General features: G+C 38.7%; 1 protein-coding gene across 25 annotated transcripts in view; it reads right to left on the bottom strand.

Moving 5' to 3' along the window:
- The window catches only part of LOC132900331 (NACHT, LRR and PYD domains-containing protein 12-like), a 664,923-nt gene that overhangs the window by 456,750 nt on the left and 189,974 nt on the right, over positions 1-18,199 (bottom strand). For 3 of the 25 annotated variants that reach the window (XM_060942344.1, XM_060942349.1, XM_060942355.1), the window contains exon 3: positions 2,226-2,345. The exons of 20 other annotated variants lie outside the window; for them this stretch is intronic. In XM_060942344.1, the coding sequence (XP_060798327.1) occupies positions 2,226-2,345 (120 nt within the window). Of the gene's footprint in view, positions 1-2,225; positions 2,346-5,085; positions 5,174-18,199 lie in introns of those variants that run through there. 2 more of the 25 variants (XM_060942348.1, XM_060942354.1) reach the window with 2 other exon arrangements.

Genomic DNA, 18,199 nt, shown 5'->3' with positions numbered 1-18,199 from the left:
GATTTCTGGTTCTTTTGCCTTTATTGTCTTCGAAAATAGATTCAAGAACCCACCTACCACCCCTAATGCAGAAATGGTTTGGTCTTTGATTAAGGCGCCAAATAACACGGCACTATTCCATCATAACGCTTCGACAATAAGCGTGCGAGCCCGTTTGCCAACATGCACAAGTCAGGAGCAAAGAAAAGAAAAGAGAAAAAGAGATGAAGAAGCCAAGAGCCTCAGGGGCTCACTGCATAGATATTTTAGAAAAGATTCAGATGATGCAGCAGGTGGTGAAGGCAGTGGGGCAGCTGAGCCAGGTAAGACACAGAACTTTTTTCCAGCCCCGTAATGTAACCCCAGCATGCGCGACGCGCCATTCATAATTATAAAGTAGGGGATAGCAGGGTACACTGAGTGAACACTGAAATGCACAGGGCATTGAATTATTTCATAAACATATCGGTTTAATAACACTGTGTTGCATATATCTCAATGAAGCAAAGAATAGCACATTGGCCCGCAATCATATCCAAATGTTTTAGGCACGCTTGCTGAGCTGCGCTGAGCTGGACTCCGGTTAGCTGAAAGCCCGTGGAACGCTGCCTCTTGTTAATTAAACCTTATTTTGTTGGAAATCATCCCATGTAGATACGACGGCATGTGAAATTGCCAGCTAGATAGAGTTTAATGTAACGAATGGGGTGTTTTGAGGTTAGTCTGTTGCAAAACATTAAACTTTCGCTTAGACTGGATACTCTTCAAACAATTCCCTTGCTCAAGTGAAAAATGATAGGCCTGTATGAAAAGCGCAGTTAATGAAAGTAGCCTAATAAGCCCTAAATGAATAAAACAACCTCTGTTTTATTGTTGTTGCTTACACGTTAAGATTTTGAAATCTTCTCGGTCCAGTTCTATATCCAGGGAACGTTGTAATCCTTTTGGTTTATCCGTAATAAACGTGTCAGCCCCCAGGTCAGATAGGTTAATGTTACGTGCTTGGGAGGGTGTCAATTTTTTTTGTAACATTCTAAATCGAGTACGGAAAGGACGTTTATGAAAAACAAGACAAAAAAATACACTGAAAAACTCACTGTACACATCACTAGTGGTGATGCTTCTATGTTCAGATTTTGGGAAAGCCATAACTCCATTCTCATTGAGGCCCAGTTCCATCCCGTAAACAATCATTTTGGTTTATCAGCTACCTGCGCTCAAACATGTCACAGGAGAGGCTCAATGGGCTGGCTATGCTCTCTATAGAGCGCGAACTTGCAAAGAAGCTGGACTTCAATGACCTTATTGACGACTTTGCCACAGCAAAAGTCCGGCGCATTGCATTTCGCACCTGAATAGTTGCAGACTAAGGAAATGTTCAAACTGTAATTATGTTGAAATGTTGAAATAAAATGGTTGACTGTTATAATGGGCTTGGAATACCTGTTATTTAAGGGTTGGAGTGAATGGAGACTGTGAAAAGAGGGGTTGGGTGTGGTTGGTTGCTGTGTGGCGATGTGCGTGCGCGCGTATGTGTGTGTGTGTGTGGGGGGGGGCACTCAGATTATTTGGGGGGGGGGGCCCACTCAGATTATTTGGGGGGGGGCCCACTCAGATTATTTTGTCCCGGGCCCAGCCAAAGCTGTCAACGGCCCTGACTGTAGATGATGATATGTTCAAACTCTTTGCAATTTTACACTGTCGAACTCCTTTCTGATATTGCTCCACTATTTGTCGGCGCAGAATTAGGGGGATTGGTGATCCTCTTCCCATCTTTACTTCTGAGAGCCGCTGCCACTCCAAGATGCTCTTTTTATACCCAGTCATGTTAATGACCTATTGCCAATTGACCTAATGAGTTGCAATTTGGTCCTCCAGCTGTTCCTTTTTTGTACCTTTAACTTTTCCAGCCTCTTATTGCCCCTGTCCCAACTTTTTTGAGATGTGTTGCTGTCATGAAATTTCAAATGAGCCAATATTTGGCATGAAATTTCAAAATGTCTCACTTTCGACATTTGATATGTTGTCTATGTTCTATTGTGAATACAATATCCGTTTTTGAGATTTGTAAATTATTGCATTCCATTTTTATTTACAATTTGTACTTTGTCACAACTTTTTTGGAATCGGGGTTGTACATGCAAATGTGTGTTACCCATGTCTGGATGAGGAATCTCTCTGCTCTTTAAACGCTGGTTGCTGGAAGACTCTCAATTAGCACCAAATTAACTGTAAGGAGTTGTTACCTGTCTACAGGTGATGATTCTCTCTTCTCTTTAAGTTCTAGTGGTTCAATCATAGAGTTATCGCTCTTCATGGACACACAGCTGGTTACTGGTGAGTCTGATCTCTTTATCTGGGTTTCACTGCAAACGCAAACACACACACACGCGCAACATTTATATAGTGTGCAGTGTTTTACTATTTTGAATATTCAGTGTCATTTAGAAGTGGCTGTAATTTGTATTACAAATCAAAATCATAAATAAGGGTCCAAAATTGAAAAATGTTTTGATAAGAAATGCAACTATAACCAAAAACACAAACTAGCACAAAACACTGAGTTTAGACTGTGTACTATGAAGAGCTATAAACTGATGATTTGTAAGAAAAAAAACAACAGGACTACCATCAGACAATGCCGGGGTGGCCCTATATTTAGCCGGGACCATCCCCAGCCCAAACCATCAATGGTGGCCTGCTTGGAGCACGGGGAAAATAATTTTCACTAATTTTGGTCACTGATCTTATTCTTGCATTAATCATCAATTCAACTGCACTCTGCATTTTCACATGGCAGCCCAGATGCCGACAGCATCGCAGCAGATTAAATAGGCGCTACCAAATAAGGAAATTCTCCCCTCCCCTCTATTGCAGTTGGTTTGGTCCAAGACTCCTCCTCTGTATTGCGGGGAACTTAAACAACATTGGCGCGAAACAGCGCGCGTCAGTGATGGAGGGCAGAAAGAGGCCAGGTGGAACCGAAAGGGCGAAGCTTAAAAAAAGGAAGGAGGTGGCAGCAAAATGTGCCAAATTGACAGATATGTTCTCAAGACCAGCTGGTAGGTTACGAAAGATATGGAGTATGATAACCCTGTTTGTCGATTTTATCAGTCTATGCTAGGCCTATAATGTGTCGATAGTTTGCGATGTCAATTCAGCTTTTTGATGTCATGTGAAATCTCGCAATTTACACGGTATAGATGTGGTGTATGTCTTAATTCTAAGAAGAACCGGACATTGCTTTACATCCCAGTTATTAACAATTTTAGATGAACAGGTCCCAAATGTGCTGTTGCGCGTTATTTCCTCATCCAGCCTATTTCATCTCGCTGTCACACCGTGCATTTCCACAGGCGTGCGCACATTGTGGTTATGAACACATAGGCCTAGAAGTCATATTTGATGTTAAATAATTGTTGTTAAATATATAACTTAGAAGAGGTGTATGCGTATGCCAATATTCTAAGCAGAATCGAACACTTGCTTTAGCCTACATTTCATTTAACCATTTTTGAGTTGCCTAATGCACCCTCGCTCTTTATCTGCCGGTTGCTGAGTACCCAGCGTTGTTGATTTGCCATTATTTTCGAGGCGTATGCGGCATGTAATGCACAAGCATTGGTTCAAATGCACGCGAGATGGGTGCTTTCGTTATTTTAAGACTATGTGACTAAAAATGTGTTGTGTAATTCTTAAATAACGCGAAACAATCAGCCATACTCGCTGCTTTGCTATTTGGAGTGGCGGTCAGCTGGATTTCGCCCCCGACGTAAAAGTTCATTCCCGCACCCGGGCCGAAGATGCCGATTTCTGAAGATGCATGTCCTTTGGATGTGTTTTCAAATATTTTCACTAAGGAACTTTGGGACATGTTGGTGACACAGATAAATGTATATGCGGATTAGACACGTGGCCACACACCATCCAATTTTAAGTGGAGCCCCGTCTCATACTAGATGAAATCGTTCGTCGGTCTCTGCATTATGTTTGTGGTCATTAAACTACCGCGTAATGGAAGTTTTATTAACCCTAAAGTAATGCAGAGAACGACGAACAACATACATTGTCACTACCTGAATTTAAACCAAATAAAAAGCATTGTGAAAGAACAGTTATTTGTTTTATCTTTTTTAATGTACTCAAATTCCTCCTCCATTTCAAAGTGGCCTGAATGTGAATTAAACTCCCGGACTGAAAACAGGGCCCACTCCGGCCCTGCCATCAGACATGAAGAAAAATAAAATAATCCATTAATCAAAATCAGTTTTGGGAGAAATGGAACAAACTAAACATGAAACAAAAGGGCAATTCTTCAGCACAGAGGCTAAAATTATAAAATTATTAAGAGTGCCTTCACTTATCAGCTCAGTGATATATTGCAAAAGTATGGAATCCAAGCCAAAATGTACTGAAAACCGTATTTAAAAATCGTCACCCCAATTATAGTAGTGTCACTTCAGAGAAATCTGAGTTTGAATTCTAAGAAATGAAAGTTCAGTTTTTTCTGATGCAATTCTATTAATTACTTTTCTTTCCTTATAAAATATTTTGCATTCAGAGTTAAACAAAGTCAATTTTTCTATGCTTTTTTAGGGTCAAAAGATACCCCATACAGTGTGAAATTTTTTATTTAATACCATTATCTTGAGTAGTGGAACTAAAAAAAGTTACCACAATTTTCTGTGAATGTCATTCTGTGACCGAAGAACGACCTAAAACCAGGACACATCCATCAAAGACCCAATGAGATGGAAAACCTACTTTGGATCACTCTTTAAAGAGTCTCTCCAAATAATCTTACAAAAGGACTTCCTTTTAAATTGCCCCCAGAGGACAAATTAAGTGTTTTGAATTTGTCAAACACAGTGTCCTGAGTAAGAGTCAGCGTTAGATGGTTTTTATTAAATCATCACACTGCTGATCCCATTTACTGTACACTCTGCACATCCTAATCCGTGGAGAGAAACTGGAATAATCAGTACATTTCCACAATACAAGCAGCTTTTATTGATGGAGATTTAAATACTTTCACTTCACATATTTTCTGAAATATACCGTATAATCATTTTCCATATCAGAAATTAAAATAGAGAAATGTTTTACCTTTAGTCAACAATCCTTGTTACACTGGCTTTACTCTCACTGTTTCTGGAACTTTGACACATTTCTGAGTGTTGGTGCTTTCAGAAATTCTTTCACTTTGACAGATGAATTCAGTGAGGAAACGTCACACAACAGGCACGTCAAACAGGTTTAAGCTCTTTCACACCCATGACACGGTTACATTCGAAGCACACAAAATCCAAACAACAACTTAGATTGGTGTTTTATAGTTAGTAAATTATTCTACCTGACTTTTAACAGGTGCACAGTGGAGCTGGAGCTTCATAAATATTCTCATCTTTAAATTAATCTTCCAGAATCAGTTCTACTGCAATAAATACACAACATTAATCTGCAGTTCAAGTGTATTTACAAAACACTACAGATGATTCTCAGTGTGTGAGTACAATAATCACAGTAAGAACATTTGCTAGTACAGTACATGGATCACCTGGTAAAAGCAGATAAACATTACTAATAAACTATAATGTTCTTCACTTACACAATCACTCAACATTTGTTACTTGATTATCCAGAAAGTGTTCAGTGTAACTAAAGATGCCACTTCGACTAAATGAAAAGGATAAGTACAGTGTTATTAATTAATATGTAAAGTGCTAAACTGTCTCATTCTCATCTCATTATCTGTAGCCGCTTTATCCTTCTACAGGGTCGCAGGCGAGCTGGATCCTATCCCAGCTGACTATGGGCGAAAGGCGGGGTTCACCCTGGACAAGTCGCCAGGTCATCACAGGGCTGACACATAGACACAGACAACCATTCACACTCACATTCACACCTACGCTCAATTTAGAGTCACCACTTAACCTAACCTGCATGTCTTTGGACTGTGGGGGAAACCGGAGCACCCGGAGGAAACCCACGCGGACACGGGGAGAACATGCAAACTCCACACAGAAAGGCCCTCGTTGGCCCCGGGGCTCGAACCCAGGACCTTCTTGCTGTGAGGCGACAGCGCTAACCACTACACCACCGTGCCGCCCCGTGCTAAACTGTGTCCAGAGATAATGAGTTTGAGTCCTGACCAGTGCCGTATTAAGCCAATGCGGTGCCCCTGGGCACTATACCTCAAGTGCCCCACCACCACCACCACCCTGTGTGCACGCGTTCAGTAACCTCCTGCACACACTCTCAAACCTTGCCCTTTGCTGTCAAAAATAGTAGCATATACATAAACAATAGTACACATAAACAAGGTCATTCTTCCTCATTGAAAATGTATTAAGTACAGTAGGCTACATCAGCCCATCAAATTCACTGAAAACAAACAACGATATGCATGTAGGCATATTGAAATGTCTTATTCAAAAATGAGCAGCATATATTTGTATGTCTCAATAAAAACCTTCAAAGCATCCGTACTCTATTCTATCCATATTCAAATGTCTCAATTCAAAATATAAATTCAAATAACATCCAGTACGGCATATTCAGATGTACAATGTACATATGGGTATCAATTCAAAGAGTATCTGTTCTGTATGAACCTAGACATGTTCTCCCCATAGCGCAGGATCAGCTGAAATAGAGAAGTGTTCTACTGGCGTCGGCTGCGCTGGGTTGACATCCATAACACCCTCGTCTTCCTTCTCGTCCCCATGGTGTGAACTGATCTCTACCTGGCTTAAAGTGGCTTCGCACATATCCTCCTCCCCGGGGTCTCCCTCGCTCCCATCTTCCTCAAGGGGATCCTCGTCGTCGCCGACCCCTCGGCTAACACTGGCTGTGGTTGCAGCATCTCCCCGGCTAGTGCTAGCAGGGCCATCTCCCTCACTAGCATCGCTGATTTCACTAGCTTCGGCTTCAGCGCTGGTAGTGACAGCAGTTGTCGATGTTTTTATTAAAAAAAGATCTAACACTGGAACATTTTTAATTGCAGCTACACGCCTGGAGTCTTTCTCTTTTTTTAATTTTCTCTTTGCACAACCACTCAATTGATGTCTGTCCATTTTTCATTTCTACTGTGGTTTTTAAAAAATTGATACATTTCACCGTAGGTGGACTGGCTCAACTGACAGGTTGAGGAAAGGGAGGTTAATGGTCACATAGGCCACTCTTGCTCAGAATTATGATTATTGTTGTTGTTCTTATGAAATTAGTGTTCATAATGAATTATATATGACTATTTAACAATGTCAAGTGTATAACCATTTTAAGTGTCCAAACATTCACGAAAAATATTTTTAAAGTTTCTGTCATGTGGTGCCCCCCCCCCTCCCCCCCACTGGCTGTGAGTGTTTAGTGCCCCTGGGCACTGTGCCGTAGGCCCATACAGTTAATCCGGCCTTGGTCCTGACAAAGCCACAGTTACCTGTGACCAGGAGTCAGGGAGAACAAAAACTTTCGCTCCTCGATCAGTAATAGTGACGTTACAGTTCTGGGTGTCTGTGGGCAGATACAGTGGTGCTTGAAAGTTTGTGAACCCTTTAGAATTTTCTATATTTCTGCATAAATATGACCTAAAACATCATCAGATTTTCACACAAGTCCTAAAAGTAGATAAAGAGAACCCAGTTAAACAAATGAGACAAAAATATTATACTTGGTCATTTATTTATTGAGGAAAATGATCCAATATTACATATCTGTGAGTGGCAAAAGTATGTGAACCTCTAGGATTAGCAGTTAATTTGAAGGTGAAATTAGAGTCAGGTGTTTTCAATCAATGGGATGACAATCAGGTGTGAGTGGGCACCCTGTTTTATTTAAAGAACAGGGATCTATCAAAGTCTGATCTTCACAGCACATGTTTGTGGAAGTGTATCATGGCACGAACAAAGGAGATTTCTGAGGACCTCAGAAAAAGCGTTGTTGATGCTCATCAGGCTGGAAAAGGTATTTATCCTCTCATGGATGAAAAGCTCATCTAAGGTGTCGTTGAGTCATCCTGTTGGTGTGGGTCACTGGGGGCTGGATGTGAACGGCCTCGAGAGTTGTTAGGGTGGTCAATGGATTGCCCGTTAAGGTGATCAATGGAATGCTGATTCTCTCTGTCCTCCTGTGAGTCACTGAAAACAGCTGGGTTTTGGTGTGCATTCAGTTGTGTGGGAAGTGTGCCAAGGACTGCATTGTAGGTGGCTAATAAATGATGTCTTAGGCTACATCCACACGACAACGGCAACGAGATGTTATTTAAAAATATATCGCGTCCAAATGGGCAACAATCAGTAAAATATCAGGTCCATATGGCAACGCAACGCTTGCTGAAAACGATGCAATACACATGCCACACCTCTAGGGGCACTGTAAGACGGTCCCTTCGGAGACACCAGAACAATAGAAGTAAGGATGCATGCGCATAAACTATTATGCGCGAGACTTCATATTAGCCACAAAGTCAGGAAAATCTGTTCGTAAAATTACATTATAATGATCAAATACAATGAAAAGTATTTTTCCAGTCTCACCTGTGAAAGGTAATCCCATGTGATCTCGTTTGGATGGCAAACCTGTTGGTACAGTTAAACGCAGCTAATCTTTATTCTCCGCTTTGACCTTTCCAATATGGCGGCGAGGATGACGTATGATTCTACGCGGAAGGCGGCGTCTTTAATGGTCCGGAATAAACTGAATGCTACACGTTGATGGATTAATTTGTTGTTTCTCACCTGTGAAAGGTAATCCCATGTGATCTCGTTTGGACGGTAAACCTGTTGGTACAGTTAAAGGCAGCACATGAATCTTTATTCTCCGCTTTGACCTATCCAATATGGCGGCGAGGCTGACGTACGCGGAAGGCAGCGTCTTTAATGGTCCGGAATAAATTGAATGATACACGTTGATGGATTAATTTGCTCTTCTAAGCCCTTTTTGAGGAATGTATTGTAGGACTTAAACCATCATCTGAAGAGGTGAGATCGCTCTTTTTTTTCCCTATTTTTGCTGGCGGGATTGACTCTGCCCTAAGGGCTATTCTCTCTCTCTCTCTCTCTCTCTCTCTCTCTCTCTCTCTCTCACTTTGCACCATTACACAATAAATATTCACAGTGAAAATATTTTGTAAGCGCGTTTCATGAACCAAGTTATAGGATTTGTTGACAACTCGCATCGCATCGCAATGAGATCATTGGCACTACTGGTGTTAAGAATCAGACCATTTCATAAATGAATATTTTGCTGTAGAGCTGCAGTGTTTGTACAATTGCATGTTTTTGCTTCACTATTACTGTCACTATTCTGCTTCTTGCATTACTACTATGAACTAACACTGAACATAATAATAATAATAATAATATCCAAGCTCGTGTTTCACTCTCACTAGTGCTCTGTAAGGCTTTTTCCTGGTGATATTCGTTACACTTCTACCTGGCGTGAAGCACTCACAGTCATGTGGTTGTGACGTCATCGTAAACAAATCCGTTCTACTCATCCAGACGACTTCACAACGGCAACGTTGCCAGATCTTTCCACTCTGGAACCCGTTCTCAAAAAGATTGCGTTTTGGGCACCCAAAACGCCGGTGCCGTGTGGACGCCAGGCCTAAACGATAAGCAATTGTATCGGAGTCACCTGAATCCGTTGCCGTGTGGACAGGGCCTTAGGCTACATCCACACAACAATGGCAACGAGATGTTATTTAAAAAAATATCGCGTCCACATGGGCAACGATCAGTAAAATATCAGGTCCATATGGCAACGCAACGCTTGCTGAAAACGATGCAATACACATGCCACACCTCTAGGGGCGCTGTAAGACGGTCCCTTCGGAGACACCAGAACAATAGAAGTAGTAAGGACGCATGCGCATAAACTATTATGCGCGAGACTTCATATTAGCCACAAAGTCAGAAAAATCTGTTCGTAAAATTACATTATAATGACCAAATACAATGACAATTATTTTTCCAGTCTCACCTGTGAAAGGTAATCCCATGTGATCTCGTTTGGACGGTAAACCTGTTGGTACAGTTAAACGCAGCACATGAATGAGGCATCTTTATTCTCCGCTTTGACCCATCCAATATGGCGGCAAGGATGACGTATGATCTACGCGGAAGGCGGCGTCTATGTTTATATGTCTATGCCAGGCGTGAAGCACTCACAGTCATGTGGTTGTGACGTCATCGTAAACAAATCCGTTCTACTCATCCAGACGACTTCGCAACGGCGCCGTTGCCAGATCTTTCCACTCTGGAACCCATTCTCAAAAGATTTCGTTTTGGGGCACCCAAAACGCCGGTGCCGTGTGGACGCCAGGCCGAAACGATAAACAATTTTATCAGATTCACCTGAATCCGTTGCCGTGTGGACAGGGCCTAAGTCAAACAGAACTGAAGAAGCCTTTCAGATGAGAGGTGAAACGTCTTCAAGAATATTCAAGCAAGTCCAGTTGCTCTCTTTCACCCCCCACAGTTACTATGACCTGGATGACTGAGAATCTTCACAGACATCTTTCCCATTCACCAACATGGGAGTGGGTGTGGTTAAAAATTGTACTGTTGCCAGCCACTAGAGGGCCTCAGAGATATTTTGGCAATGGTAGTCTCCTATAATCACCCCCTCACAAAAATTACTGAGAAACATCCATCCATCCATCCATCCATCCATTATCTGTAGCCGCTTATCCTGTGCAGGGTCACAGGCGAGCTGGAGCCTATCCCAGCTGACTATGGGTGAGAGGCGGGGTTCACCCTGGACAAGTCGCCAGGTCATCACAGGGCTGACACATAAAGACAACCATTTACACTCACATTCACACCTACGCTCAATTTAGAGCCACCAGTTAACCTAACCTGCATGTCTTTGGACTGTGGGGGAAACCGGAGCACCCGGAGGAAACCCACGCGAACACGGGGAGAACATGCAAACTCCGCACAGAAAGGCCCTCGCCGGCCACGGGGCTCGAACCCGGACCTTCTTGCTGTGAGGCGACAGCGCTAACCACTACACCACCGTGCCGCCCCACTGAAAAACATCTTGATGTAAAATGTATGTGACTATCTGAGCACTCAGTCAGAAAATGTGTTCCACCCTGAGCAGGACTTGTGCACAAGATCATCTGTTCTCTACCTCCAGCTTCATCACAACCTGGGAACAAATATTTCTGTTTTCAGTTTAATATCAGAATATTTTCCAAGAAAGTACCTGTTTTGAGTACAGAGTTCTGATTTGCCCAGTTGTACATCAGTCATCTTTGTCTTATGTTAATTGGTTGAAGTGTTGACAGTGGGCGGGGCATTGAATGCACAGGTACAGTCATGTGTTGTTGTTGTTGTTGTTGTTTTTAAATTAAATTAGATCATTAATTGTCTTAATATCGGATAAAAGTGAAAATGTAACCGTGACCTGATCACTGCAAATAAATTCTGATCACAAAACCTGTAAAACTGAAGCTTGCTTTGTGTTTTATTTGAAGGACTTGATTTAGACCAGTTTATGTTCCTTGGGGTTGAGTTCTGTCTGATAAGAATCACTGATAAAATATTTGATTTATTTATATTTATCAAGGAGTTTGTCTCCATTTCTCCAGTGGAGTGACCACTAGGTGGCACACAGAGTCTCTTTGTTTAACCTAAAAGAAACTTTACATTAATTAGCAGATTATTTATTATTAAAGCTTGATAGTATAAATGTATTTAGCCTTCTCAGAACAGAAACTGAAGGAAACACCAGCTCCAGATTCCTAAATCAGAGTAACACAAAATCTCACAGATTACTGAGAGTTTTACACCTAGTTTTAAGAAAAATTATTTATTTGGTTATATTGGCCTAGTCACTTGCTAACAGTGCTGTAGTCGAGTCACTGAATCTTGAGTCCAAGTCCAGTCTCGAGTCCCCAGTGTTCAAGTCCAAGACATGAAAGAAAATTTCGAGTCGAGTCCGAGAACAAGACTCCAACCGCACCATTTGACGGTGGCTGTTTCAGCGCCATTAACATTAGTTTGTTCCTGAACATGACGTATGAATGGGTGAATGTGCTTCTCTTTGTCAGGGAGTATTAAGTATTCATAAGAGCATTACTCTTACAGTATTGCTTTTATGGCTGAGGACTAAAGTTGACTTGCTAACTTTAGGACTGCAGTTGTCATGAACAGTTTTGCACTCAAGTTTCCATCAATGAAGAGTTTATAACATCAGCAAAACTGACTTCATGTTAAAACTGTTAATGTTATAGTCATGCTGTCTGTTGTTGCCCAAAAGAGGATGGGTTCCCTTTTGAGCCTGGTTCCTCTCGAGGTTTCTTCCTCATGTCATCTGAGGGAGTTTTTCCTTGCCACCGTCGCCACAGGCTTGCTCATTGGGGATAGATTAGGGATAAAATTAGCTCATGTTTTAAGTCGTTCAAATTCTGTAAAGCTGCTTTGCGACAATGTTTATTGTTAAAAGCGCGATACAAATAAACTTGACTTGACTTCTGTCAGAGATGGTTGGGAGGCAGATGTAAGTGCAGAAGGTGTGTTTATTAATACAAGTGAAGACACGTAAACAATCCAGAAGATTGTAAAACAGTGAAACAGGCGACGGGTCGAGCGAAGCACAAACAGGTTATCGTAGACTCAGCAGAATCAGAGACAAGAAACAGGAAATCAAACAAGGCTCGGTAATGTGTCAGCAACACAACTCAATACTTTGCAAAGTAAGTGTGTTTTCACAGTTTTTATATCTCATTGCGCTATTTGCACCTTAATCCTGTGCAGGTGCGAGTTGTTTACGGTGCATGTGAGAGTCCGCTTGGCGTGCGCTGTCCGGAGTGCCCGAGAGTTTATCTGATGTATGTGCCAAGGCGCACAGGTGTGACACTCTTGCATGAAATTAGGACAAATGTAGATATAAATATCTTATGCCAAATTATTATGGCATGTGACAATAAATAAAGAAAAAATCTGAGTCCTTGCCTCCAATTTACGAGTCTGAATGCAGTTAACATATGAGTCCAAGTCCAAGTCCGAGTCATCAGTGCTCAAGTCCGGGTCAAGTCATGAGTCCTTAAAATTAGGGCACAAGTCGGACTCGAGTACTACAAGTCTGCTTGCTAAAGGCATCATTATGTCCAGTTGGTGTGTTCAGATGACGTATTGACTTTGATTCATTTATCTGCCTTAAAAAAAACCAACAACAACAGCAACAACAAAAAGACAGGAAATAGATTTAATTTAGCTTTTATTATCATCATTAGTGGAAGCATTCTTTTTTTTTTCCATGACAGAGGTACAAGCAGAAATTTTTAATTTATTTGCATTTCAGGCTTTAAACAGTCAGAAGTTTAACACGAGCCCTTCCTGTGAGTGAGTTTTTTGTTTTTTAAAGATAAATCCATCAACAGTAACACATACACTTACAGACAGACTCGTAGCAAAACGTATGAATGAAACAAACAACATTAAACGGTTTGATATTGAGTTCGATAACAGATCTGAGACACACAACACAACTTTTACCACAGGATGATGATGATGAGCATTTCTTTTTACATTCAGTTTAGTGTACAGCTCCTCAAGTCAAGTGTACGGCTGATATTTCATTACATATTATTATTATTATTATTATTATTATTATTATTATTATTGAAACTCAGATCACAGTGAGTGCAACTCCTCATTAGCAATAAAAAAATAATGAAATACTACATTAAACACTGAGCAAGTATCAACATTAATTCTTACGTTTACACACGTTACACACAACCCGAGTTGATGAGTAAATATTGGACATGCCCCAGTGTTAATAACAGTGTTCATAAGCTGGTTATTGCTCCTCCCTTATCAGTGTTGGGCTTCTGATTATGTTTGTGATCATCATATAGAATTAAAACTGATCAGGTCGTATATTTCCTACATTACCCACAATGCCTCTGGACTACCTGGTGATGGTGGTGGAATGGGATTTAGCCCTGGCTTTATCTCTCACCTCTAAATGCTAAATGTTATTACAGTGCAATGTCGGTATTTTCTTATTAATTTTTCAACATATCTGAGGTACGGTAAATGTTAACATTGTAGGTAATTCTGTGTCATTTCCACTGTCACTGTGTTAGCAGTTTGATGTTAAGTGTAATTACAGTGTAAGTTAAGTATTTTCATAATGATTTTTCAACACATCTGAGGTAAATGTTGACGTTCTGGATGACTCTATGTCATTTCCACTGTCACTGTGTTAGCATTTTTTGTTAAGTGTAATTACAGTGGAATTTAAATATTTTCGTAATAATTTTTCAACACATCTGAGGTAAATATTGACGTTCGGGATGACTCTGTGTCATTTCCACTGTCACTGTGTTAGCAGTTTGATGCTAAATGTTATTACAGTGTAATGTAGGTATTTTCTTATTAATTTTTCAAAATATCTGAGGTAAATGTTAACATTGTAGGTAATTCTGTGTCATTTTCACTGTCACTGTGTTAGCAATTTGATGTTAAATATTATTACAGTGTAATGTAGGTATTTTCTTATTAATTTTTCAACATATCTGAGATAAATGTTAACATTGTAAGTTATTCTGTGTCATTTCCACTGTCACTGTGTTAGCAGTTTGATGTTAAATGTTATTATAGTGTAATTTAAGTATTTTCGTAATAATTTTTCAACACATCTGAGGTAAATGTTGATGTTCTGGACGACTCTATGTCATTTCCACTGTCACTGTGTTAGCAGTTTGATGCTAAATGTTATTACAGTGTAATGTAGGTATTTTCTTACTAATTTTTCAACATATCTGAGGTAAATGTTAACATTGTACGTAATTCTGTGTCATTTCCACTGTCACTGTGTTAGAAGTTTGATGTTAAGTTAATTACAGTGTAATTTAAGTATTTTTGTAATAATTTTTCAACATATCTGAGGTAAATGTTGATGTTTGGGATGACTCTATGTCATTACTACTGTCATTGTGTTAGCAGTTTTATGCTAAATGTTATTACAGTGTAATGTAGGTATTTTCTTATTAATTTTTCAACATATCTGAGGTAAATTTTAACATTATAGGTAATTCTGTGTCATTTCCACTGTCACTGTGTTAGCAGTTTGATGTTAACTGTAATTACAGTGTAATTTAAATATTTTCATAATAATTTTTCAACACATCTGAGGTAAATGTTGACGTTCTGGATGACTCTATGTCATTTCCACTGTCACTGTGTTAGCAGTTTGATGCTAAATATTATTACAGTGTAATGTAGGTATTTTCTTATTAATTTTTCGACATATCTGAGGTAAATGTTAACAATGTAGGTAATTCTGTGGCATTTCCATGCTCGCTGTGTTAGCAGTTTGATGCTAAATCTTATTACAGTGTAATTTGAATATTTTCCTTTTAATTTTTCAACACATCTGAGGTAAATGTTAACATTATAGGTAATTCTGTGTCATTTCCACTGTCACTCTGTTAGCAGTTTGATGCTAAATGTTATTACAGTGTAATGCAGGTATTTTCTTATGAATTTTTCGACATATCTAAGGTAAATGTTAACATTGTAGGTAATTCTGTGGCATTTCCATGCTCGCTGTGTTAGCAGTTTGATGCTAAATGTTATTACAGTGTAATGTAGGTATTTTCTTATGAATTTTTCGACATATCTAAGGTAAATGTCAACATTGTACGTAATTCTGTGTCATTTCCACTGTCACTGTGTTAGAAGTTTGATGTTAAGTTAATTACAGTGTAATTTAAGTATTTTTGTAATAATTTTTCAACATATCTGAGGTAAATGTTGATGTTTGGGATGACTCTATGTCATTACTACTGTCATTGTGTTAGCAGTTTTATGCTAAATGTTATTACAGTGTAATGTAGGTATTTTCTTACTAATTTTTCAACATATCTGAGGTAAATGTTAACATTGTACGTAATTCTGTGTCATTTCCACTGTCACTGTGTTAGAAGTTTGATGTTAAGTTAATTACAGTGTAATTTAAGTATTTTTGTAATAATTTTTCAACATATCTGAGGTAAATGTTGATGTTTGGGATGACTCTATGTCATTACTACTGTCATTGTGTTAGCAGTTTTATGCTAAATGTTATTACAGTGTAATGTAGGTATTTTCTTATTAATTTTTCAACATATCTGAGGTAAATTTTAACATTATAGGTAATTCTGTGTCATTTCCACTGTCACTGTGTTAGCAGTTTGATGTTAACTGTAATTACAGTGTAATTTAAATATTTTCATAATAATTTTTCAACACATCTGAGGTAAATGTTGACGTTCTGGATGACTCTATGTCATTTCCACTGTCACTGTGTTAGCAGTTTGATGCTAAATATTATTACAGTGTAATGTAGGTATTTTCTTATTAATTTTTCGACATATCTGAGGTAAATGTTAACAATGTAGGTAATTCTGTGGCATTTCCATGCTCGCTGTGTTAGCAGTTTGATGCTAAATCTTATTACAGTGTAATTTGAATATTTTCCTTTTAATTTTTCAACACATCTGAGGTAAATGTTAACATTATAGGTAATTCTGTGTCATTTCCACTGTCACTCTGTTAGCAGTTTGATGCTAAATGTTATTACAGTGTAATGCAGGTATTTTCTTATGAATTTTTCGACATATCTAAGGTAAATGTTAACATTGTAGGTAATTCTGTGGCATTTCCATGCTCGCTGTGTTAGCAGTTTGATGCTAAATGTTATTACAGTGTAATGTAGGTATTTTCTTATGAATTTTTCGACATATCTAAGGTAAATGTCAACATTGTAGGTAATTCTGTGGCATTTCCATGCTCGCTGTGTTAGCAGTTTGATGCTAAATCTTATTACAGTGTAATGTAGGTATTTTCTTATTAATTTTTTAACATATCTGAGGTAAATGTTAACATTATAGGTAATTCTGTGTCATTTCCACTGTCACTCTGTTAGCAGTTTGATGCTAAATGTTATTACAGTGTAATGTATGTATTTTCTTATGAATTTTTCGACATATCTAAGGTAAATGTTAACATTGTAGGTAATTCTGTGGCATTTCCATGCTCGCAGTGTTAGCAGTTTCATGCTAAATGTTATCACAGTGTAATATAAATATTTTCCTATTAATTTTTCAACACATCTGAGGTAAATATTGACGTTCGGGATGACTCTGTCATTTCCACTTTCACTCTGTTAGCAGTTTTATGCTAAATGTTATTACAGTGTAATGTAGGTATTTTCTTATTAATTTTTCAACATATCTGAGGTAAATGGTAAAATTGTAGGTAATTCTGTGTCATTTCCACTGTCACTGTGTGCGCAGTTTGAAGTTAAGTGTAATTACAGTGTAATTTAAGCATTTTCGTAATAATTTTTCAACACATCTGTGGTAAATGTTAACGTTTGGGAAGACTCTGTCATTTCCACTGTCACTGTTTTAGCAGTTTTATGCTAAATGTTATTACAGTGTAATGTAGGTATTTTCTTATTAATTTTTCAACCTATCTGATGTAAATGTTAACATTGTAGGTAATTATGTGTCATTTCCATGGTCACTGTGTTAGCAGGTTGATGTTAAGTGTAATTACAGTGTAATTTAAGTATTTTCGTAATAATTTTTCAACACATCTGAGGTAAATGTTGACGTTCTGTATGACTCTATGTCTTTTCCACTGTCATTGTGTTAGCAGTTTTATGCTAAATGTTATTACAGTGTAATGTAGGTATTTTCTTATTAATTTTTCAACATATCTGATGTAAATGTTAACATTGTAGGTAATTATGTGTCATTTCCACGGTCACTGTGTTAGCAGGTTGATGTTAAGTGTAATTACAGTGTAATTTAAGTATTTTCGTAATAATTTTTCAACACATCAGAGGTAAATGTTGACGTTCTGGATACACTGTCTTTTCCACTCTCACTTTGTTAGCAGATTGATGCTAAATGTTATTACAGTGTAATGTAGGTATTTTCTTATTAATTTTTCAACATATCTGAGGTAAATGTTAACATTGTAGGTAGTTCTGTGTCTTTTCCACTGTCACTGTGTTAGCAGTTTGATGTTAAGTGTAATTACAGTGTAATTTAAGTATTTTCGTAATAATTTTTCAACATATCTGAGGTAAATGTTGATGTTATGGATGACTCTGTCATTTCCACTGTCACTGTGTTAGCAGTTTGATGCTAAATGTTATTACAGTGTAATGTAGGTATTTTCTTATTAATTTTTTAACATATCTGAGGTAA

This window comes from Neoarius graeffei, chromosome 16 (genome assembly GCF_027579695.1).
Source record: "Neoarius graeffei isolate fNeoGra1 chromosome 16, fNeoGra1.pri, whole genome shotgun sequence".
In the NCBI taxonomy this organism is placed as follows: domain Eukaryota; kingdom Metazoa; phylum Chordata; class Actinopteri; order Siluriformes; family Ariidae; genus Neoarius; species Neoarius graeffei.
This window is presented reverse-complemented; position numbering and strand designations above follow the sequence as displayed.